This window comes from Psammomys obesus, unplaced genomic scaffold (genome assembly GCF_907164565.1).
Source record: "Psammomys obesus unplaced genomic scaffold, mPsaObe1.curated_primary_1811, whole genome shotgun sequence".
Classification (NCBI taxonomy): domain Eukaryota; kingdom Metazoa; phylum Chordata; class Mammalia; order Rodentia; family Muridae; genus Psammomys; species Psammomys obesus.
Window position 1 is genome coordinate 21,665,735 of NW_026596034.1, and position 22,771 is coordinate 21,688,505.

General features: G+C 41.0%; 2 protein-coding genes across 3 annotated transcripts in view; both read left to right on the top strand.

Moving 5' to 3' along the window:
* The window catches only part of Cbfb (core-binding factor subunit beta), a 39,683-nt gene extending 35,599 nt beyond the window's left edge, over window positions 1-4,084 (top strand). For both annotated transcript variants that reach the window (XM_055621098.1, XM_055621097.1), the window contains exon 6: window positions 2,546-4,084. In XM_055621098.1, coding sequence (XP_055477073.1) covers window positions 2,546-2,568 — 23 coding nt within the window. In that variant the 3' untranslated portion in view covers window positions 2,569-4,084. The remainder of the gene's footprint in view (window positions 1-2,545) is intronic.
* An 8,685-nt stretch (window positions 4,085-12,769) lies between these two features.
* The window catches only part of Phaf1 (phagosome assembly factor 1), a 28,078-nt gene continuing 18,076 nt past the window's right edge, over window positions 12,770-22,771 (top strand). Inside the window, exons 1-2 of the mRNA XM_055621204.1 lie at window positions 12,770-13,074; window positions 20,046-20,128. Of these exons, the coding sequence (XP_055477179.1) occupies window positions 13,011-13,074; window positions 20,046-20,128 (147 nt within the window). The 5' untranslated portion in view covers window positions 12,770-13,010. The remainder of the gene's footprint in view (window positions 13,075-20,045; window positions 20,129-22,771) is intronic.

A 22,771-nucleotide genomic window follows, 5' to 3' on the forward strand; every position in this document is an offset into this window, starting at 1 on the left:
TGTTTTGTCTTTTTTTTTTAAGCACAGAGTCTTCTGACTGGCCTGGACCTTGCAGTATAGTCAGACTGGCCTCAGACTATTAACATCTGCCTGCCTTTGCTTCTAGAGTGCCATTCTACCAGGCAGTTGTACAAATAACATAATGTTCTTAATTGATGATATAACTCTGGACTGTCTAAACAAACCCAACCTTAGGCTGGGCTGTAAACCAAGCCTTAGTGCTGGCTGTGCCTCTTTGTAGAACGCATTCTCAGTGTGCACAGGGCCCTGGCTTAGGTGCCTAGCACTGACAAAATAAAAATTGGCCTTAAAATATAAAGACTTAGGACTTTGTTTAGAAAACAAAGTCGTGAATGTTCTTTCTCTAATAACTGTTTTTGAAATAGGGTCTCATGTACATGCTGGCCGTGGTAACACATGCCTGTAATCACAGCACTCAGAGAGGCAGAGGCAGGCGGATCTCTTGTGAGTTGGAGGCCAGCTTGGTCTACAAAGCGTGCCCAGGATAGCCAGTGCTGCATAGGAAAACCCTATCTGGAAAAAAACAAATCAAAACAAAAAAGATCTCATTTGCTCAGGTGTCTTCCTGCTTCATCCTTGTAGGTGTAAGGTTCTAATTCTCTGTGTCATCATGCTGAACCTAAGTAAGATCTCCAGTTAAATTCACAATGTATTTTTTTGTTGTTGTTGAATTTGTTTTTTAAAATGACATAGCTTATAGAAAAATTAGTTGATGCTTTAATACACAGTTCTGGAAGTAAAGTTAAATAAATCACAGAGGTAACTGAAGTTAGTCCCAACTGCTGACATATAGTCCATCAGCTAAAAAGAACATGGAAGTGAAGCATGGTTGTGGCTTGGTCTAGAGAGAATAATGATAGAGGAAGTGAAGTAGAATCAGTCAGATTAAGGCTATCTTTAAAGATGTCTGTTGGATATGGGAAAAGAACATGTTAAAGGTAACAAGGCTTTCTGCCTACACAACTGGCAAAGTGGAGTTGCCATTATCTAACAATGGATAACTTGTGTTGGAGGAACCAGGTTCTGAATACAAATAGATGTTTGTACTTAGCCAACATTTGGAAGGACTGAAAAAACTTTAAAATATATTAGAACTTGTTCAAGAAATTAAATAAAACATTGCATGCGGGGGCTAGTGAGACATGTCAGTGAATAAGGCCTATTCTGCCAAGTCTGACTATCTGAGTTTAGTGTTCAGTGCTTATTGCTCTTCCAGATGGTTGTGTCTAGGTCCTAGCACCCATGTCAGGCAGCTGTATGTAACTGTCTTCAGGGGATCTGACTCCCTCTTCTGGCTTCCATGTGCTCCTGCATGCACAGCGCGCACACACACACACACACACACACACACACACACACACACACACACACAATGAAATTGTACATGAACTAAAAGGGCACTATATTATACATATTTTGTATTGCCAGAGAGTGTCATACATGATATTTTACTTGATGTTTCCTATTAAATAATTCGAATAGGTAATTTAAATAGGGTGTTCATTCTCAGTGGACCTTGAAATACTCAGCGCCTATAATTATTGTTTCATAATTGTTAAATACTCTCAAAAAGATACTTAACTGTACTGTTTCTGTTTATAAAACTAAATATTTTTTATTTCATTTGTTTTGGGGTTTTGGTTGGTTGGTTGGTTTTGGTGTTTGAGACAGGGTTTGTTGTTTGTTTGTTTTGTTTTGTTTTGTTTTTGTATTCTTGGCTGCCCTGGGTCACGCTCTGTAGACCAGGCTGACCTAGAACTCCAGATCCTTCTTCCTCTGCCTCCCAGGTATTGGGATTATAGGCATATGCCACCACTGCCCAGTTTTGAATTTTATTTTTTGAGGTTTCTAGTTAAAATTCATTTGGCAGAAATTAAGTTTATTTTATTTTTAGTTAGTAAATAATACATGTATTAATGGTTCTGTGACTCAGTTTTTTGTTGTTGTTGTTTCCCTGTGCAAGCAGCTCTGGCTATATTCAAAAACTCTCTTTGTAGATCAGGCTGGCCTTGAACTCACAAAGATACACTGCCTCTTCGGAGTTCTGAGATTAAAGGTATGCGCCACCACACGCAGCCATTCAATTCTTTATGAAATGAGGGAAAATAATAGTACTTATGTAAGTTGTTGGGACCTACTTAGTTCATCGATGGAGAATTTAAGAATGCCTAGCATATAATTGTTACTTAGTTAAATGTGAGCTATTACTAAAAGTAAAAGTTTGCTTCTAAGATGGTTGACCATATTAGTGTGGTAAAGTTAAACCTCTAGTCTTAAAAATAAAACCACAATTTTTTCTTTTGTATGTAGTATATGTTAGTAATATCCTTTTGAATACAAAATGGTTATTGAGTATTATAAAGTATCATAATATAGTTCTGATTGTCTTGCCATGAAAATATTGGTTGAAAAGTTTTTGTCTATGAACATTTTTTATATGATGCTGTGTCATAACATTTTGTATATCTGTCATTTAAGTTTCAAACCACATTCATGACTTCATACAACAATTTTGTCATTGCAGGCAAGAAGACAGCAAGACCCTAGTCCTGGTTCCAATTTAGGTGGTAGTGATGATCTCAAGCTTCGTTAACCTGAGCACAGCATACGTGCTGCCATCTCTACATACACACTGCTTCTAGTTGGCACAAATAACTCACTGTGCGACCAGAAACTGTGATAACTAGAGGTACTACAGCATCTATCTTGACCTGAGACAGCGTGAGACATCATCAGCCGCCATGGTTTGCACTATAATACCTGCATTTCTGATTTTTAAAACATGTAGCCAGTAATAATCTGAATTTTTTTTTTCTATGCAAGCTTATCTTGTTGGCATTATTTTAGTTAGGTTGAAAGTATCTACTTTCTCCTACTTAATTTAGAAGTTCATGTCATTTGAAAACAAGATAAGAAATTAAAATTTGTATCAGGGTTTTCTTCAGCCAGTTGCTTAAATTCTTTTGTACTTTCAGACAAGTTGGCTATACAGCTTTCCTTCTTAGATGAGCATTTTGGTTTTGTTTTCTCTATGTCATGTTGTTTTTGTATTCTACACCATTTTACAAATGAAGGTGTGCTTATGTTTTGTTTTGTTTTTTACAAGCTAAAAACCTAGCATAGAGCTGTCTGCCATAGCCTCCTAAAACAAAAGTTTACAGTTGTTAAAGCTACAGTATCCTTTTAAATGCTAATAATTATCTTTTCTGTCCCTTTTAAACATAAAATTTTAAATTAGTATTAATTTTTATTTGTCTCAGATCCGTTTCAAGTTGTAGTCTATAATCATGATTTGGGTAGAGATATCCTCCATAGGTAATAATGTTCTACAGATATGCCCAAAGAAGTCACATGCTGGCTTCTGTTTCATTCAGGGATTTTTTTTTTTTTTTTCTTTTTAAATCAGTCAGAAAAGGGATACTGGAACTTCTTGTATGTAACAGCATATTAAACTGGAGGCAGTAATGAATCAGCTACAGAGGTAAATGGTATGAAAATCATGTTTAAGATAGCTGCTTTCATGTGTATTTTGTATTGCATGCTTTTGTAGAAACAAAATTAATTGGGTGATGAAGATTAGTCTTAGAAAATGGTCATCTGTGCAGAAGATACATTTTCTTCCATTAATTCTGGGCAAAACATTGACAGTTATTTATGATGGTATTTTGCAAAAGGACTAAATAGCGCCTTTTGAGATGAGTCAGTGTAACAATATTTTTTAAATAGGCTTAGTGTCAAATTGCAATTTTTTTAAATATAAAACTGGAAAAAAGTGCTAATTCAGTTGGCACATGCTTACAGATACTTTTCGTGGTCTTATTCATTAAATGTTACTACATTTCTGAATTTTTGCAAAAATGTATTTTATCATAAAATGGCATTATTTTAGAGAATTTTAAAAACTGACGTGGTCAATTCAGAAAAGTCTGAATAAGGTCATTGCATTTAAAAAGCATATAAAGATACTTGATTGTGGAGATGTGTCTTTCATTGTATATAGGTCTTAAAATTCATAAACAAATACCCTGTATTTCAAAATAAAAAATATTTGTTATATATTTGACGTCATGCATGGTAAGGATTGTGTTTGAATTATTATAAACAATAGTGTGTTACAAAAGATCATGCTGACCTTGTATGACTAAGTACTATGAATGAATTTGGTTGGTATTTGATGTTGTATAGCTCACATGTTTACACTCTCAGTGCCCTAATTCCTCTGGGGGAATTACCTTCTTAAAGTGATCCTGTATTTTTTAAAACAACATGTTGATGGTACATTTTCTCTGTTGCTTCTAGCCAAGAACTTTCAGTCCAGCAGTAAATAAGATCACATGGCATTAATGTTGTTGCCACCCTTCTGTAAATAGTGTTTCCTACTAGCTCCGCACTGCTTCAGTCTGTCTTAATGCTGGCGTTAAGATCATAAACCCCTTTTCTCCAGTAGTGCAGGTTTTGAAAACTACTTTAAGTTATTGATGCAGTTTCATATTTTTTCATAATCTATATTTAAAGTTACATCATTGCATCATTTTTTCTAAATTCATCTCCATTAAAACTTGCCTTAAGCTACCAGATTGCTTTGCCATTAGCTTTACTGTACATTTGTATGTTTACTTTAGTTTCACATTAAAATTCTGTGTAGTGAAAACAAAGTCTTGGCTCTTTATTGATATGTGATCATTTCTATTCGATTCTTTGATCCTTTTTACATTTTTTTTGGACAACAGTGCCATCTACTGGTCACATCTTCTAATTTCAACGAGGCCCTTTAAATCACAATCTACAATAATTTCACAGTATATGATGAGGTTTTCAAAAAGTCTCATTGAAGCTGAGTGTGCACATGGGAAGTGGGAACAGGAGGATCCGGAATTCAAGATCATTCTTTTTTTTTTTTTTTTTTTTTTTTTATGTAAACAATGTTTTGCCTACATGTAACACCTGCATGTCAGAAGAGGGCACCAAACCTTATTATAGATGGTTGTGAGCCACTATGTAGTTGCTGCGAATTGAACTCAGGACCTTTGGAAGAGCAGCCAGTGCTCTTAACCTCTCCAGCCCTCAAGATCATTCTTGACTATTGCAGAGTTCTAGGCCAGCCTGGACTGTATGGTCTCAGTAACCAAAATGGGCCAGAGAGATGACACTGAGGTTAAGAGTGAGCTTTCTATTGCTAAAGGTTATTTCAGCTTTAGTAGGGAACAGGAGCTTGATTCCCAGCATCAGGGTAGTCAGCTGACAATTGTCTCAGTACCTGGGAATCCAGTGCCCCTTTTGTTTTCTGCTGGATTTTGGTTTTTCCTTTCTTTGTGTAGCTTTGGCTGTCCTGGAACTCACTTTGTAGACCAGGCTGGCCTCAAACTCACAGAGATCCACTTGCCTCTGCCTCCCAAGTACTGGAAATAAAGGAATGTGTCACCATGCCTGGCTAACTTTTAAAGGTTCTTAAAATACAGGTTGTGGGTAGGGACCTGGGAGAGGTGGCTCAGTGGTTAAGGGTACTGGCTAGCTACTCTTACACCCAGGTTGAATTCCCAGTATGTACATGGCAATTCTCTGTAACTCCAGGTTCATCCTCATGTGGCCTCAGGTTTAGGCATGAATGTTCCACACAGAAATACATGTAGACAACATCCATACATAGAAAGCTGTTAATGTTATTTTTATAAGACTTTCTCAGTTTCTCAACCCGCTATCTCACAAGTAATTGAGGCTCTATTGCATTATTTTAACAAGCTACACAGTACAGTCCTGGGCAATATAACTCCTCTTAACCCTCCAAACTAATTTGGCTTCCTCCCAGTGTGCTTCCTAGGGAGACTTGCACTTTGTAGCTTTCCTGCTCCAGCTTTTTATCATAATGTTTCTTAGACCTCTGCCTATAGCTGAATCCTCTACTTCCTCTTCTAACTCCTCCCCTGGCTGGCAGGAAGTCCAGCCCTATTCTCTCCCATGCTCAGCAATTGGCTGTAAGCTGCTTTATTGGCATACTAGGAGACACTTTGGGAGCAGTCTTTACACAACATTCAGATAGATTCTCAGAACAAGGATTGCAAACAGATACGGGGTTGGTGGGGGTACAGAAATCAGCATTTGAATTACACAATAACCTTTACATAAAAAAATTTAAGACAAACAAAACTAGGGTCACATCTGTAGCCCAGTTTTTGGAAGGCTGAGACAGGAGGATCACCATGGATTTATAATATAGAGACAGATCTTGACAGTTCCTTTCCCCCCCGACCTCACTATTAACAGTCTCTTGGGTTTATCCATGTTCCGAGGTATGGCCGTAAAACAGTGGCCTCTGGGCAAAAATTAATTAAACATATACTTAAATTAGTACCAGCTTTCAGACTAGTAATAGAAATAATACACATTATTATGTGGGTATTAAACCTGGAACAGGTTCTTGCATTTATCTACATCAGAAAATTACTTAAGAAATAAGTTACTTTTATTTTAGAAGCATTCCATAAGTTTGGTTTATAATTAACAGATTTACAAATTTGCTTGTTCACTACCACATTTCATACAAATGACAAAAGTAATTCAAAATACCAAGTTGACACCATTAAAGAATTTTGAACCAGCATCAGGAAGACTGAAGCAGAATTATGTATTCAAGGCCATCCTAGACTGCATAACGAGACCCTATTGAAAAAAAAAAAAAAAGGAAATATGAAACATTTTTAACTGCTAGCTACAATAAGGTGCAATGACACTACTGAACTGTACCAGTCCATGGGTAGGAAGAAAGGTTTATTGGGGGGCACATGTTGGGGGATCAAAGCAAGGACTATTTCTCCGGGTAGGGATAGATGGGATAGAGCAAAATGGGAAAGCAAGCAGTTTTTATGTCAACAGGGTAGGATCTTTGAGCTATAGGCACAGACCAGGAACTGATTGACCAGAAACTAGATGCCCTTGCCTGAGCTAGTTGACTTTTGGGACAGGATTAAGAGAGGTTCCTGGTGGCCTAAAGGAGGCTCCTGGTAAACAGAAACCCGAGTTTCGGTTTTGTTTACCCAGTAACAGCCCTGTTTGGGACAATGCCAAGAGCACTGCCATTTTGAGAGGAACCCTTTGAACCTAACACTTTCTAAATTATATTCCAGCCATCAATATCAATTTTATAAATAGAGGCTACACTAATTTTTTTTTTTTTAAGTATATCAGGCTGGAAAGATAATAGTTCAGCAGTTAGAAGCACTTCCTGCTCTTGCACGGGCCCAAGGTTTGGTTCCCAGCATCTGTGTAGTGTCTCAATAACAATCCCTAATTCCAGTTGCAGGGAATGCAACACTTTTCTGAACTGCATGGGCACCACACATGCATATAGTGCACATACATACATACATGCAAGCAAGGTACATATACACGTAAGATTTTAATAAAGTATATTAGCCAGGCTAGTGGTGCACTCTTGAGTTTGAGGCCAGCTTGATCTACAAAGCCAGTCCAGGACAGCCAGGGCTACACAGAGAAACACTGTCTCAAAAAATATATATATCTATATATATATAATTTATAATAATTTAGAGGAAATAATATAAAGTGAGTGCCCTAAATAGACATTATCTTTGCCCTCAAGGAACCTAGTCTATTCCCCAAAATTGATCCAAAGCAGTAGCAACCATTACATAGGAAGTTTAAAAATATCAGATAAGGGCCACAACATGGGTTTGAAAGGGGCTGGGGGTCCTTGGTGTGAGACAGTGCTGGACTGGTTTTGTCAACCATGTGGAAGACATTTGGGCCTTCTGCTTAGGAAAGGACAGGAAGTAACCAAGAAATTGGGAGGTTTATGCGATGAATGCTTAAGAACATTAGTTGGTTGAAAAGATCAAGGCCAGAAACAGAAATGTGTTCTCTTTAACCATAGGGTAACTTTTAGATACAGTAGCCTGGTGGGTATTCAGGCAAAAGTGCAGATCCATTAACAGATGTGTGAGGTGGGTATGGTCCTTTTACAAACAGAAAACAGGCTTGGAGAAATGAAGTGATTTGCCTAAGATTCAAGGCTATGGTTAGTGGGAGAACAGGGATTTATCATGAGCTTCTGTTATGTGCAGATCATAAGGTCCCCAAAGACCACCAGGAGCTGGGCCACATATGCAAGAGCAAAGAGCTTTGTTCAGGCCTAAGCTCAGTCTCCACCATCACCAATGCAGTGGATCAGAGAGAGCCCCAAGCAGCTGCACAGTAGGGTTTTTATTGGGGTTTGAGCAAGGACTGGGAATTTCCAGCTTAGCAGTTACACAATTGGGTGACATTTGGCAAGGGCAAGCTTGTTACAAAATGATTGGCTAACTAATATAACTGACATTGAGCAAGCTATATATATAGACCTCAGGTATGTTAGGTATTTTCTATGCCCTGAATGTTGTACCAGGTTGGTGGGCTGCCCAGCACAGATGCCCCACCCTGAGATAAGACCTTCCCTTTCTTGTGGTTACCTCCAGGCTATTCCTTGAGTAGTGAATATTATGGTCTTGTTCCTGGAATTGGTGACCTATGGCCTAGTTCCTGGGACTGATGGCTGGGGTGGGGTGGGGTGATCAGGCCTAGTCCTATCACTTCATTATTAATAAGGGGTAAGTACAGGAACTATAATTTTTAAAATTTATACCTGTCTTACCTGTTAAAAATGGTCCATGTGAAGGGTCATAGTGGCACACACCTTTAAACCTAGCACTTGGGAGGCAGAGGCAGGCAGATCTCAACGAGTAAGATCTAGTTTTTAAAAAGCCAAAAGCTTGACATTTTTGAGCTAAATATCAAATGGTATGCCTAGCCTTATAGGGCAGAGCTGAACATTGCTAGCATTGAAACAGATGAGAAAGGAAATGGCATCCTACAGAGGGTTTATAAATACGTGGAGCTGACATGTGTCTTCTGTTTTTATTGGAGCAACTAGTCACAGCGTTACGGGGATCCCCCCAGAGAAAACCACTCAGACACAGTAGACGAGCCAACGGAAAGTCTTTATTTCAGCCGGCTGGTGATTACACCTGTATATTTGGAGCCCAAGCGTAGCCCCAAGCCTTTCTTGAGGGTCCATATTTAAGCAGGCAAACCATATTCTGGCTATAAAGTCCCCCAAGGTTCCTTTCCCATAACTGCAAGCTGATAGTTACAGAAGCTGGAAAGAAAGCCCCAAGGTTCCCTTCCCACAACTGCAACCTAAGCAGGTGGTCACAAAAGCCAAAATATTCGATTAGCAAAAATAGCAAAGTCAGGCAACCTTTCAAAGAGCCTCCATCACTGAGTCGTTTTTCTTCCCAGAATTGTTTTCTTAAAGTTTCCCCTTACAATTACTGGCGCGTTACTCAGCAAGACAAAATTCATCTGAGGTACCAAAATGGAGTTACCACAATTGATTTACAGCTCTTGTCACAGCTGCAACACTCAACTTGGTTGGTTGGTTGGTTGGTTGGTTGGTTGGTTGGTTGGTTGGTTGGTTGGTTGGTTTTTCCAGATAGGGTTTTTCTGTGTAGCCTTGACTGTCCTGGCCTCACTCTGTAGTCCAGGCTGGCCTTGAACTCACTAAGTCAGCCTGCCTTTGTCTCCTTGAGTGCTAGAATTACAAGCGTGAAAAACCACGCCTGACTGATACCCTTTTTAAGTGCAGGGATTGCAGTCCTGTTTTGCCTAGAAGAACCAGGATGTTTGTGTATAGCTCTAATAACTACCACTTCCCCCTCTCAGTTATTGAATACTTTGGGCTGGGCATATAATTGTATTGTAGCACTTGTCTAGCAGGCACAAAACTCTGAGTGGATCCCCAGCACCACAAGAAAAAGAAAAAAGGGTCAGGTGGTTGTGACTCATACCTTTAGTCCCAGCACTCAGGAGGCAGATCTCTGAGTTTGAGGCCAGCCCGGTCTACACAGAGAAACTCTCTCTAAGAAAAAAGGAAGTACCTGTTCTTGGTTCGTAACTGGAATAGTATTGAAAAGACCTTTTGAAGAGACTCCTTTATCTTTGAATTCCATTGATATCTCTCTAAGTTATCACATGATTGATTACCAGAAAGAAGGTCATGCAATGACAGTTTCTCCAGCCCCTTTCCTAAATGACTATTGAGCTATCCACCTGAGCTAAGATTTATTTTATGTGAGTGAGTGGGTGTGTGTCTAAGTTTATGTCCCCTGTGCCAGAGAAGGCCAGAGAGGACATCACATCCCCTGGAACTGGAGTTAACAAATGATCATGAGGTTCCTGGCATAGTCTGGAACACCAACATGGGTCATCTCTCCAGCCCAGAGTTGACTGCCCTTCTTCCTCTCCTGTATGCAATCTGTCACTCTTGCCAAGTCCATCATGTAATTTTTAAATTACATTCAAAAGTCTTTTCATATAAGCTAGACACAAAAGTGTAGACCCACTAACAGGTCTGTGATGTTGGTAGGTTGTTTTACAGACAGAAAACAGGCTTGGAGAAATGAAGCAATTTGCCCAAGATAGAAAGCTATGGTAAGTGGTAGAACTGGGATTTATCAGTCCATGAGCTTTATTAGCTGCTGTTCCCTGAGGCTGCCCTCTAAATCTAATTTGTAGGGTACCAGGATTGTCAGGCTGGATATGGTTATGAACGCCCTTAATCCCAGCACTCAGGAGGCAAAGGCAGGTGGATCTCTGAATTTGAGGCTAGCCTGGTCTACAAAGAGAGTCTAGAACAGCCAAGGCTACACAGAGCAACGCTGTTTCAAAAAAGAAAGAAAGGAAGAGAGAGAGAGAAAGAAAGAAAGAAAGAAAGAAAGAAAGAAAGAAAGAAAGAAAGAAAGAAAGAAGGAAAGAAAGGAAGGAAGGAAGAAAGGAAGAAAGAAAAGGGATAAAGGATACCAGGATTGTCTTGAACACACACTGCATTAGTTACTTTAGTATTTTTGAACAGCTCTTGTTTTAGGAAAATTGCCATTTGAAGGCATTCTCTGGTGTTCTCTGATGTACCTTGGACATTTTGTTTGTTGGGTTGGTTTGTTTTAGGGCTTTGTTTTTGTTTTGAGACAAGGTCTCAATGTAGCCCTGGATTTCCTGGAACTCACTTTGGATTTCCTGGACCTCACTATGTAGATCAGGCTAGCCGGGAACTTGGTAGCTTCTGCCGAGCTTCTGCCGAGAGCTTTCCTGCTATTCAAAGCTTCATTTATTTAAGACGAAACTTGAGTGGGCCACATTTAACGAAGCAAAGATAACATCCTTTGTTCACAGGAATCACCACGCATTACCCCAATTGGGAGTTTCCTGGGAGTTGCTTCAGTATTCTTCCTGGTTTTGTGGCTTATCCAAACTTTGAAAATCGTTTCACTTTGTATTTAGAAGCCTGGGGCTTTTGTCATTGTCTTCTCCTAAGACACCAGCCAGCCTACTGCTTTCCAGTTCAGGCCCTACACCCTTCCTCATCCCCATAAATAAAGCCAAGTGGTTTTGTTGTCTGTTAGCTATCGAAATCTTTCCTACTCTGGTTTGGATTAGAGTTCAATTTAGAAAGTTGGTGGGGGAAGGTCTCCTGTGTCTTTAGCTGACTTTGAATTTTTGTAGCCCAGCATGACCTTGAACTTGAACCGTACTGCCTCAGGCTCCCAACTGCTGGAATTTCAGGCACAAGTCAACACACCCAGCCTTTAAACATAACTAACCACACACATCAATGTGACCCAGTTGTTTTGGCATGTAGTGATGCTTATCAAAGACATCCCACCATTTTTGTTTTGTTTTGTTTAATACCCATAGTGATGACTCCAAATTTTAATGAAGCCTCCACAGTTACTCTCCTTTTTAGCCAGTTTGAGTATTTAGTCTGTCACTTTCCTGCTAAATACTATCCTTAGGGAAAAATAATAGGCTGGGCCGTGCTGGCCCACACCTTTAATCCCAGCATTCCCGCACTCCCTGAGGCAGAGGCAAGTGGATCTCTCAATTCCAGGCCAGTCTCATCTACCGAGTGAGTTCAGGGCTGCTACACAGAGAAACCCTGACTCGAAAAAACAAAAAAAGTCTTGGCCTCACGATCAAAGAGGAGGAAACAATAGTTAGTAGGTTGGTTCTCCTAGGATCATGGAACTTTGGGCACTCATGGAAAACTAAGACACAGAATTCCTAAGGTTTTAGTCAAGACCTTAACGCATTATCAACCAGCAAAGCTGACTCCGGGCAGAAGGTGCTGGAGGCAGCCTCTGCCCTTAGAATGCGTTCCCTAGGTTGAGCTTTCTGGATATGAGACCTGGCCCCCGGAACCCTTTGCCTTTCTACTCAATCCTCTCGCCGTAGACCTTATGCACACATGCACATCATCAACTCTGAAGCGGACCCTGTTCAGAGACAACTGGGTCCAAAACGTACATTTCTGCACAACTAAAGGCAATGGCAGCCGGCGTCAGTAAGGTGACAAGGTGATACTAGGCGGTTGGCCGCAGGCCGTCAGTCTCTGGGACTAGGTCCTTTTGGTCCTGTGCACATTAGTGGAACAGGTGGAAGGCTGACAACTTTATTTTTGTGTGGTGTGCTGTGCGCCTTGTTCCTTTCCTTGTGTAGGGCTGTATGGATAGGGTGTTGTGCAGGTTGTAGGGCCTCGGGAATGTGGTTCTAGAGCAGCCTCGCCTCCAACATCACTCGGCCTCCACCTCGCTGGTCAGGCTTCCGATCCAGGTTTGCGCGTGCGCCACTCCGCCTCAAGCTCCGCCCCCTACATTTGAGCTCCGCCTTTGCCACGCTTTACGGCCCGGCACGCCGCTTTTGCTGCAGTTGCTCCGGCTGCTGCTGTTGCTGCTCCAGCCTCTCCGGCTGCTGCCCGGGAGGTAAAGGGCGGTGAACTGTGTTGTGTTGTTGTGTTCGTGCTGCCGTCGCCGCCCTGAACGGAGTAGAGGAGCCGAACGTCCGCGGGCTGGCGAGAGCGGCGAGTCAGCAGCTGCGTGGTCTCTTCAGGCCGGGTCCTGTCTGCGCTGCCGCAGGGAGGCCGCCCGGCCCAGCGAACCGAACCAATGCTGGACCTGGAGGTGGTGCCTGAACGCTCTCTGGGGAACGAGCAATGGGAATTCACTCTGGGTGAGTGTGGGATCCTTTCGAGACCCTTATTCACTGGCCCCTTCCGCTTCTAGTTTCTGCCCCAGATATCTTGCGCCCGCGGTTCTTCACCTTTTCGTACTCTTATATCTGGTTTTTGGGCTCCAGGCTTTAGATACCCGCGCCTCTCATCTGTCAAAGGATCAGCGATGCCCTCGCCTAGGGCCTCAGCAGGGTCCTTCTTAGGGGCTGTATGTAGTACTGATAATCATAATAGCCGGTACAGTCCCAATACTTAGTGGGAAGTCCCTGCTCTTTTGAATTTATCTCTAGTTTCCCTCCCTGAGGTCTGAGGACGGATACCAGCTATGCCCATTTTGCAGAGTATGTAATAGCTAAGAAATGGGTATCACCTCTAAACACTCTGGTCTCTCATGTCTTCCTTTGGTTTTACAGGTGGGCAGAGTGGGCGTCGGGGCACACAGGTTCCCTTTTTCGGAAGGGAAATCTAAGCTTCTATCTCATAATCAGATGGTGGGAGAAATTGAGCTTGCTTTTGTTACAGGAGCTTGTGACTTGTTTTGTTTTGAAATTTAGTCTTAACGTGTGATGTCGTAATACTAGATACCAGAGTTAAAGGTTGAACTTGAGTGAAGTGGAAGTTACTCATGGGCTTTGTAAACACTTCAGTGTGATCATTTTTTAATCAGTTTACCCTTTTATGTGAACAAGAATATTTGCACTCACTAACTCCAGTGTGTTTACTTTATGCCAGCACTAAGAAAAGGGGGTGGGGAAAGCTGTTCCTGTTTGTGTGGGCCTGAACCTCTGTCCTCCGGTGTGGGCTCCTGGACTGAGGCAGCTGCTCCATTTGATCATGGCTTATCCTGAATATAGAAGTCTCTCTGTCGATAGAGACAACATATTTGAATGACCTAGCTGGGTAGATTGCTGGAAAGAGCCTGCTGGGCTCAGTAGCTGCCTGCCTCCTGTCTATTGTAGAAGCCAGTTTTGTTGAGGGATCTTGTTCTTGCCTCTCTGCTCTCAGAACTTAGCCTACCTGTACCTATAGAGTTCTCAAATTTTAATCTGCTGTGAAAATGTTCCATTCACCCTCTTGTGAGGCACCAAAAAGCTAATGATGTTTGGCTTCTGATTAACATTTTTTTATTTCCTACCTAACCTAGACCTCCCAGGACTGGTTAAGAACCACAGACTACAGATGGTATATAGAGAGAGTGTGGCTCTTATTGTTTGACTTAGTGAATATAGGAGATCGGCTGGGGTGAGGAAATTTCCAGAACACCGAACTATGACATAAATCACTACTCAGTGCTTCCTCTGGCAAATGTTCTTTTGATAATCAAACCCCAAATCTTGCTGCCAGTTTTCAGGAACCAAGAATTTGAGTAGTTCTTTCACACTATCTTACCAGCAGCCAAAAATAGTAGCACACTGGGTTCAGAGTTGAATTTTGGCGGAAAGTTCATAGGGCAAATCTGAGCCTTTGTGAATACTTGTAAACATTTTCATTATTGGTTTTAAGTTGGGTTTTGTTTGCTTGTTTATTTTTTAGACAGTTACTAGCCGAGACTGGCTTCAGACCCCCTATGTAGCTGCAGTTCGCTTTGAACTTAATATTTCTCTCACCATGCTGGGTTTATGCAGTACTGGAGATCAAACCCAGAGGCAAATACAAGAGTATGCCATCTTGTCTGTCTAAAGTCTGCATTTTTTATTTTGAATTTACTTATTTAGGAGAGAAGTTCAGTAGCTAAGAGCACTGACTGCTCTTTCAGAGGCTCAGGCTTTGATTCCTAGCACCTCTCTTCTGGCCTCCACAGGCTCTGCATACATGCACATACATTATAGGCAAACATCCATATGTGTTCAGTGTGATCTTATGAGCAAGTCAGAGGAGAACATTCAGGGCTTTATTCTCTGAGTCCTAGTGATCAGATTCAGGTTAAGTATTCTGTTTTAGACGATGTGAATCCAGGACTGGGTGTGATGACACACCCAGGACTCCCGTTTGTTTATTTGTTGAGGCAGTGTCTCCACATAACCCTGGCTGTCCTTGAACTCAGCTATGTAGACCATGCTGGTCTACCTGCCACTGGTATTCACACCCCACCCAGCAAAAAACTAATTCTTTATAACTATGTTGTTAAAGGAACAGAAGGCTCATTTTAGGAATTACCCAATGAGATACTGAACCATGAATTTTAAAAATAAGATTTTTAATTATGATGGATGGTTTAGAAAGTGGGCAAGATAGTGAATGAACAAAGCAAATTTCAGGTAGTTCGGTTGAAGGAACTTTTTGAGAGGATACAGAGAGGCATAAAGAGTCTCTTCAAAGAATGCCCTTCTGTCCCGAGAAGGGTTATGTGTGATATATATCACATATATACATATATACATATATATGGTTAGCATATAAAAAGTGGGTTTAACTGTGACAGTTTCATATCACTATATTTTGTTCTTTTTTTTGCCCCCTATCTTTCCCCATTTACCTGTTTTCCCCTCTGGTTGGTCATCCTCTCAACGATGCATTTAAATTCTACCTTTATGTATTTTACCTTTATAGTAAAAAAAGGTAAAAGCATATTTGTTGATGAACACAAGGAAGGGGAAGACTCTTATTGTTCTAGATCACATGTGTTAAAAGTGTTTAACTCTAGGTTGGGTTTAGATTGTTTTTTAAATAATTGTGGGACATTTTTCAAGATTTTTTTTTTTTTTTTTTTTTTTTTTGCATGTGTGCCTGCCTGCTGAGTTGGGGGTATAGGAAGCCCTGGAACTGGAGTTATAGACAGTTGTGAGCAGCAGATGCTGGGAATGAAACGCAGGTCCTGTGGAAGAGGGGCAAGCTCCCTTAATAATGGAGCTGTCTCCCCAGCCTCTGGATTTGGATTCCCACACTAGCTTGCATACCCTGGATCACCCTGGACCAGCAACCTTAGGTTCATCACTTCTACTGTTCTTTTTTATCTTGAGTAATATAAAAGGACAGCATTTTGCTGGGAATGGTCACTTGGCTACTATGCCCGGGAAGCACTGTGGACTCCTGAGAGATCGAATAGTGATGGGCCTGTCGTGGGGAGAAATGGCACAGGACTCTATAACATTCTGCATCTACATGTAGTTTCAGGCGTGTTTTGTAGTGACTATATTAGTTGTCATTGTGTAACAAGCAGGAGGCAGGTGTTTTCTAGTATTTTGTCTATGGCAAAGGGACATACTTAGTCTTTTTTCAGGGCTCTGACCTTCAGGTTTAAGGAGAAGCTTCCTAACAGGCTTTTATAATCATCTAGAAACCAATCACTCATAAATTTAGATAAGCCTTGTTCGTTTTATTTTTGTCTTTTAAAGCTTGGTCTCAAAAGTAGACCAGGCTGGCCTGGAACTCAGAAATCTGCCTGCCCTTGCCTCCCAAATCCTGGCGTGAGCCAAGAAGCTGGCTTCTAGGCTTGATCCTTTTTTTTTTTTTTTCCTTCTGGTTTTTCCAGATAGGGTTTGTCTGGGTTGCCCTAGCTGTCCAGGAACTCACAATGTAGACCAGTCTGGCCCTCACAAAGATCCACCTGCCTCTGCCTCCCAGAGTGCTGGGATTACAGTTGTGCACCACAGCACCCAGCTCACAGCACCAGATAAAGACTTGATCTTTAATCTCGGCACTCTTCATAATGTGTATGTGTGGCCGGGGCAGGGGTTACTGTAAATCAGTTTAACCCTCTCTCCTGATCCCAACCACCCAAAGTGCAGTTGGGGCTGTTAGGTGGGGATACGTATGGAAAATGAATCTCCTTTAAAAGTTAGAGAGCCAGGAGGTACTTGCCTTGTCACCACAACACTCTATGGTTCTCTACGTTTGCAAGCTAGCCTTACCTTCTCAGGCTAGGTAAAGATGATAACACACAGCTAGCTAGAAAGAGATTTCTTGATCTGTCCCAAGTTTCTTATTGTAATTTGCGCACATGCGGTTATATCATTGCCTTGAATTATAATGGAGAGCCGTATCCAGCCTCTTGGCTGCCTTCCTGGCCTTTCTATAGTGTTGAGATTAAGGAAAGAAATGCCAAAATCAGAGACAAAACCTAAGCAGAATATCTGCAAATACCACAGATGCTTGAACCATTTTAGAATAAAGACATTGAAATTGAAATAGTGGTTTCAATGAGATTTGCAGAATATATTGGTGTAGCAGCATGTGTCTGGATTTGATTTTAGTTCTCTAAGAGAATCTTGTCCATACTAGTCTAGAACTCTGAGGAAGTCCTGCCTTAGTATCCTGAGTGGGATTACAGGTCTGAGTCACTGTCTTAGCTTAGATTTGCTTTTGAATTTCATCTTTAGAATGCTGAAAGGCAGATAGATTTAAGTTTTCAGAAAACAATCTCCAGCATTGCCTTGTTGTACAGAGAAAAATGGCTGCTATCTCTAAGGAAATGTTTGTAGTGTTCTCTGCTCATAAACATTAGAAATTGAATAGGAAATTATCTTATCGCATGAAGAACTTAAGTTAATAATACAGCAGGTGTACAGGAATAGTTCATTTATTATAATAGTTCATTTTATTATAATAGATATATAGGATATTGTGAAGAGAGAAGGGTCTTGACCAAACCTAGGGGCCCGGAGAAGGATTAGTATTAACCCAGAGGAAAAAAACAGATGGTGTATGCAGGAAAACAAAATCAATCTGGATTTATAATTAGAGCAATGGTGTACTGGCAAAAGAATAACAACCAGGCATGGTGGTACTCTCCCCTTCCCCCAACACACACACCTTTAATCCTGGGATTCAAGTGTATCTGAGTTCCAGGCCAGACAGGGATACAGTGAGGCTCTGGGTTCATGGGACAGAAGGTAAAGTCTGTTGTGGGCTTTCATTAGGAAGTACAGTTTGTAAACTGGATCCAGAGAGGCAGGGAAAAGGAAAAATTTAGAGGTTTTTTACTTAAGATACATTTATTGGATATTGGAAGTAGTAGGAGAGACCCAGAATCTAGAGAAGATGGGGGGGGGGGAGGCTTTTAATCTGTTAGTTCTTTATTTTGCTTTTAGTTAGACACAAAAAAAACCAGATTGTTTTAAGTTGGAATCTGGGAAGTTGGCTGAATGAGACATAGCAGAAGAAATATACCATGTCAAATATACTCTGTGACATATACATAAAGACTGAGAAAGCTGGAGGAACAGCAGGAAATGGTATTGGAGAGATTATGGGAAGATCATGGTATGAGACCTATATGTGTTGGACTGGGTTGTTTTTTCTCACGGATGTGTGCTCTTTCACTGCAGGAATAGCTAAATAATATTCAAATCATATTCTCAGCAGCTTTGTGCCTTAGGCCCTATGCTATAGAAGGCTGAAAAGTGTTTTTATGATTAAAATTCAGGACTAGGAGTTAGTAAGTTAATTGTCTAGCAAACATAAGATTCTAAGTTCAATCTCCAGAACACACGTTAAAAATAAATTTAAAGCTGGGAGGTGGTGGCACCTGCTGTAATCCCAGCACTTGGGAGGCAGAGGTAGGCAGATCTGTTGAGTTTGAGGACAACCAGGGCTGCACAAAGAAACCCTATCTTGAAAAACCAAAAAATAAATAAATAAAATAAAAATAGTAAAAGACAGGGTGGTAGTGTGAGCTTGAAATCTCAGCACTGGAAAGGTGGTGAGAGGTACATCCTTGGAGCTTACTGGCCAGCCTGTCCTACTTGGTGAGCTCTAGGGCAATGAGAGATACCATGATACCATCTCAAAAAAACAAGGTGAACAGCTGCAGGATGAACCTGAGATTGTCCTGTGAACACATCTGTGCATGTACACACAGGCACATAGGAAAGAAAAATGCATTTGGCCTTCTGATTTGCTTTACCTTTCTTAAAACTGAACAGCAGTGCCTCCCATGAGAATGAAATAGAATTGTTTAAATGAGATGGACCACAACTTCTAGTTCTTCATCTGAAAGCTCTTTTCTGCATAACTCCTCCATCATAAGACCATCTACATATGGTTTTCCTTGTGGCCCTGGGGTGATATTTTAGTCTCTCTTCTTCCCTTTCTTGTCACTTACTTTGCAATCCTTTAGCCCCATGGATTAAATATTCTAAATCCCTATATAGATAGATGATTTAGATCTGAGCAGGGAGCTGGGAAATCAGAGAGCAGTAAATAGTACATGGTGTCTTTGTATTCATGAGACTGAGTTATTTTAGATTTTCTAGAATTTGTCTCTGTTTCTTCCTGTTTAATGTTATTGGACCCCGAAAACAAACTTTCAGTATGCTGTAAGTCCTAGAATAGAATGTTAGTGGTGTCGATTTGGATTACTTAAACTGGAGACAAATGTAAATCTGCATGTAATGGGCCTTGCCTTCGAAACTAGGTGTTTAGGAGATACTTGTGGGTTTTTAAGTTTTTAATCAAATAAAATTCTTTGTAAAATAAGTTAATTTTGATCATTGTGTGACTTTAAACTTTATTGGTTTTGTGTTTGAGTTGCCTCAAATTCACAATCCTCCTGCCTGTTGCCTTGTGAGAACTAAGATTTACAGGCATATGCCACCATGCCCTGTGGCTTTAAACGTTAATGATTCTTTGTAAGTCACATGTCCTAATAATACTCTAATTTGAGATGTTGAGATAGATGCCAGAGAAGAGAAGGGACCTTTGCTGGGTCATAGGGAACCAATGCAGGAGTTTGGCCTCCAGAGTTATAAAGTCTGTTTTTTCCAAACTACTCTTGGTTTGTGCTGGCTTTGTTTTTGACCCCTTCTGCTGCTTAGGATCCGTTTGGCTGTCCTATCTCCAGGAAGCTTTTTGTGAGTTCACTTTCTCCCTTTGGACAACCTTGAGTGGTCCCATGGTGTTTGCTTTATAGCTTAACTGACTTCAGGGACTCTGCCCTGTGGTCAGGCTTCAGAGAGCAATGCTTAGCACAGTGCAGGTGTCAGTAAACGGATAGACCAAGTAACGACATGGTGTCCTTCCTTTATTTCAGGAATGCCTCTGGCTCAGGCAGTAGCCATTCTTCAGAAGCACTGTCGCATCATCAAAAATGTCCAGGTTCTCTACAGTGAGCAGGTGAGTGGTGACTTGTTTACCAGAGTAGATGCTGTCCCTGGTCAGTGAGTTCACCTCCTGAAGAGATGCTCTGGGAGGGCTCGCTGGGAGGAGTTGCTGTGTTCCAACCAGAGATGAGTCTTATATCAGTTTTCAGGTAGTCTTCTCAGTTTGGCAACGTTGGTCCTGATAATCTAGTGCTGCCAGGTTTAGATAGAGCAGTAAAAACTAAACTTATTTTTTGTTTGTTTGTTTTGTTTTGTTTGCTTATATCTGTGCTTAACTACTGACCCTTAAAATGGGGCCTTTTCATGGAAAGTCACCTCAGAAGCTATCTCTGGTTTTCTAAAGTGCTTGTTGCCTTCTTTTGTGCTTAAGTGTCTTTTCTGCTTTATGGGTTGTCTTATGTTCAGAATTGTTGCCGGAAAGCTCTCTAGCCAGCAGGGCATATGAGTTGAAAGGAAGCTGGGCTAGCTCTGTTCCTCTCCACTGAGCTCTGAAGCCTGCAGTTCTGTGACAATAGAACATGTGCAGCTTTTGTAAGATAGCCTTTGTGTTGTAAAGCTTTGAGAACAGTTTAGAGCCTACAGAGGCCAAAGGCTGTCCCTGTGGCTTTGCTGAGAGTCTTTGAGTACTAATGAGTTTCAACTCTCACAAAGCAGATTAGATTATAAATGGTTAAGATTTCTGTTAAGCTTCCCTGTTTAGCTTAGAGCAGCAGCTGAATTAGGCCTGTTAGCTCTACCAGAGATTACATTCTGAAGTGCATAACCCTTGGCTAGTCTGAAGGGTCTGAGGATGCTTAGTCTCCAAGCAAGTGCTTAGACATTCTTGCGGTACCTGCCAGAAAATATAGAACTTGGCAAAATGTAGAGGGGCTCCTGGAATCATGGTGACAGAGTGAGTTCTCATTTCTAAAGGATGGATGGTGGTGGCTTTTCAAACTCTTTGTTCTCAGTCATCCCTAACCTAATCCGTCTCTGAAGATCGGATGGCTTTGAAAACAGGCTTTATCCTTTCTTACCATTTTGTGCAAATACTTGATTCTCATATCATTTATCATTCCAGTGTTTACAGGAATGCTAACACTAAGTTCGTTTTCTCCAGTATCTTGTCTTTTTAAAAAAGTTTTTTAATTGTATGAGTGTTTTGCCTGTGTGTACATTTGTGTGCTATGTGTGTGCAGTGCCCGGTGCCTGTGGAGTCCAGAAAAGGGTATGGATCTCCTGAAACTGGAGTTACAGATGATTTTCAGCTGTGTGGGGGTTGGGATCTGAACTTCAGCAGCAAGTTCTCTTAATTCTACCAATATTTTCACGTATCTGTAATTATTTTACAGACACAGTTGGCTTTGGAATTTTAAGACCAGGTTTCGTGTAGCCAGGACTGTGCTTCAACAACTGAGCCTCCTATCTTACACCTCCCAAATGCTGGGATTATAAACAGATGATACTATGCCCAACCAAAAACATGGATTTTTTTTTTAGTCTAGGTCTACATACTTCTTAATTTTTTAGTTGTATATCTTGTGAAAACCTAATAACTAGTCTGTTAAATTCATATATTATTATAATAATCTTTGAGACAGGGTTTCACTGTATAGCCCTGGCTGGCCTGTAACGCACCTTATAGACCAAGCTGTCCTAAAGCTCAGGTAGCTGTCTCCCTGCCTCTGCCTTCCAGGTGCTGGGTCCTAAGTTGTATACCACATGCTGGGCTTTGAGCAGTGTTTGATAAGCATCTAAAGATGGTGGTATAGTACTGTTTTTAGACAATCTTACTCTGTAGTCCAGACTGGCCTCCAACTTGTAACACTAAGTGCCAGCTTCCCAAGTGCTGAGATCGTGCAGTGCCACTACCCTGCCTTTGCGGTGCTTCCTAAATGTGAGTCTGTTCTCTTACCTTCTTTTGCTCTACATATCTTCTCTTTGCTTCCAAGTTCAGAAAACAGTTTGCTCCTATTAAAAGTTCCAGAATTTTTTTTCCTGACCTCTTTCTCCTCTTTTAGAGTAAAACCTGGGACCTCAAATACACTAAGCAAGTACTCCAGGTGCACTAAGATGCACTCCCACCAAAGAAAAATGTGTTATCTGTGCAGGTCACGCCTTGGGGCATGTGTATCACATAGACGCCATCTTTTTTAGAGGGCAAAGCAAGCATTGATGGTGCCACCTGGCTCTGCTACCTTGTTAGTGTCAGTGAGGGAGGAGAGCAAACAGTTTGAATTAATTCCAGAAGGCTCTAGGGAGGGAATTTCCCTAAGAGGCCTTCCAGGGTGACATCTGGCTTTCTAATTTATGTCTTTGTCTCATAAAACCACACCTCTGTTATTCAGTCTATTTACTTTAGTTAAAGCTTTTAAACCTTTGAACAGTTTTGTGCCCCTTTCTAAAAGGGTGGAGTTTGAGGTAGTGGTGTTTGGTCTTTTTTTTTTTTTTTCCCCCTTCAACATGTAGCAATCTGAGTCAATTCTGTGATGGTCTTTAAAACATTGTCTTTGAATTGATACTGGGCTAGAAGCAGGAAGATGAGACAGACATCTCTTGATTCATTCTGACCTACCATCTTTGTCCTCAGAACACAACCTTGGAAGAAGGAGGTGACCTACTCCTAGGTAGGAACCAGAATCATAAAACTTCTAGGAGAACTAAGGTCATCCAGCTC